The 1,845-nt window shown below is 38.0% G+C and overlaps 1 protein-coding gene across 1 annotated transcript; it reads left to right on the top strand.

The window, feature by feature from the left end:
- Positions 1-68: 68 nt before the first annotated feature.
- Positions 69-1,841, top strand: LOC125851768 (probable LRR receptor-like serine/threonine-protein kinase IRK; the record flags this gene model as incomplete). Its single annotated transcript, XM_049531517.1, has 1 exon — positions 69-1,841. A coding segment is annotated over exon 1 (1,758 nt), but the record flags the coding sequence as incomplete, so codon positions are not given.
- Positions 1,842-1,845: the final 4 nt, after the last annotated feature.

Here is a 1,845-nt window from a genome sequence, read left to right as displayed (position 1 = left end):
CCCCCCCCCCCCACTCCTACCCCACCCACCCCCACAAACCAAGTGCCCAACAAAATTTCCTTTTTTTCTCCATTCTTTTCTCTATGCATATGAAACACAAAACATTTGTTCCTTTGTTCCCTCCCCTTATTTCACCTGAGCTCAGAGAGTATATGCAAATCTTGTACATAGATTTTCTTGAAACCCATTATCATTTTCTTGAAGTTTTCAGCTTTCTGACTGTCAAAGCCAAAAACAAAAAAAAAATGAACTTAAGGTATGCTCCCCATATAGTTATTACTATATTCTTGTCTTTTTCTCTTCAAATTGTGTTTTCTCAATTGCCCCCAAATCAAATTAATGTCATGAGAAGTGTCTATGATCTGTTTCAGAATGATACTGGTGCTTCTTTTGTATGGAATGGAACTGATAAAGCTTCAACCCCATGTTCTTGGAAAGGGGTTTCTTGCAATTCTAATAATTCTTCCCTTACCAAAGTCACCTTTTCATTGTTCTCTATTTCTAGCTCTGAATTCTTGCCTTTTATTTGTCAAATTGATACTTTGGAGTCTATTGATGTTTCCCAAAACTTTTTGAGCTCTATCCCAAATGAGTTCATCACTGTTTGTGGGGGAATTAGTGGGTTGAAATTGTTGAACTTTAGTGGGAATAAATTGGAGGGTTTTTTGCCTACTTTCACTGGTTTTGGAAAGTTGGAGTCTTTGGACTTTTCTTACAATAACATGAATGGGAAAGTTGACTTGCAGTTGGATGGATTAGACTCACTCAAGAGTTTGAACCTTAGCTTTAACATGTTTAATGGTTCAGTTCCTACCAGTCTTGGAAAATTTAATCTTCTGGAGGAGCTTCATCTTTCTGCAAATTCTTTTGAAGGTGAATTCCCCACTCAAATTGTGAACTTTGGCAACTTAACTTTGATTGACCTTTCTCTAAACAACATATCTGGTGTAATTCCTGATAGATTAGGTGAACTTTCCAAATTGCAAGTCTTGATTTTGTCATCCAATAGATTGAATGGCACAATCCCACAATCCCTTAGGAATATCACAACGCTGACGCGTTTTGCTGCGAATCAGAATTATTTTATTGGAAATATACCCTTCGGTATAACCACATACCTGAGGAATTTGGACCTCAGTTTTAACACATTAAATGGTACAATTCCTCAGGACCTCTTATTCCCAATGAATTTGCAGTTTGTTGATCTCACTTCCAATAAGTTAGAGGGACCTGTTCCTTCAAACATGTCGATAAATTTGATCAGGTTGAGATTGGGGCAAAATGCTTTGAATGGGTCATTTCCATCTGCTTCTTTTGAAAGCCTTCAAAGTTTGACCTACTTGGAACTGGACAACAACCAGTTAACTGGACCAATTCCTTCTGAATTGGGAAAGTGCCAAAAGCTGGCCCTTTTGAACTTAGCCCAGAATAAGCTGAGTGGTGTTATTCCTGTTGAGTTGGGTGATATTTCTAATCTTCAGGTACTGAGTCTTCAGTCCAATAACCTAGTTGGAGAAATTCCAAGTAACATTTCACAGTTGAACAGATTGCAGAGGCTCAATTTCAGCTCGAATTCGTTGACTGGTTCCATTCCAAGTTCGTTATCAAGTTTGAGAAGTCTCACAAACTTGAATTTGCAGGGGAATAATCTAAGTGGTCAAATTCCGGTTGACATTAGTAACTTAAATGTGCTGTTAGAACTCCAACTTGGAGGGAACCAACTCAGTGGGCATATTCCTGATATGCCTTTGAGTTTACAGATTGCTTTGAATCTGAGTCGCAATCTTTTTCAAGGACCTATACCAAGTAGTTTTTCTAGATTGACTTCATTGGAAGTTTTGGATC

This window comes from Solanum stenotomum, unplaced genomic scaffold, assembly GCF_019186545.1.
Source record: "Solanum stenotomum isolate F172 unplaced genomic scaffold, ASM1918654v1 scaffold29908, whole genome shotgun sequence".
Lineage (NCBI taxonomy): Eukaryota > Viridiplantae > Streptophyta > Magnoliopsida > Solanales > Solanaceae > Solanum > Solanum stenotomum.
The sequence above is the reverse complement of the archived record's forward strand: the minus strand, read 5'-3'. Positions and strand labels throughout refer to the sequence as shown.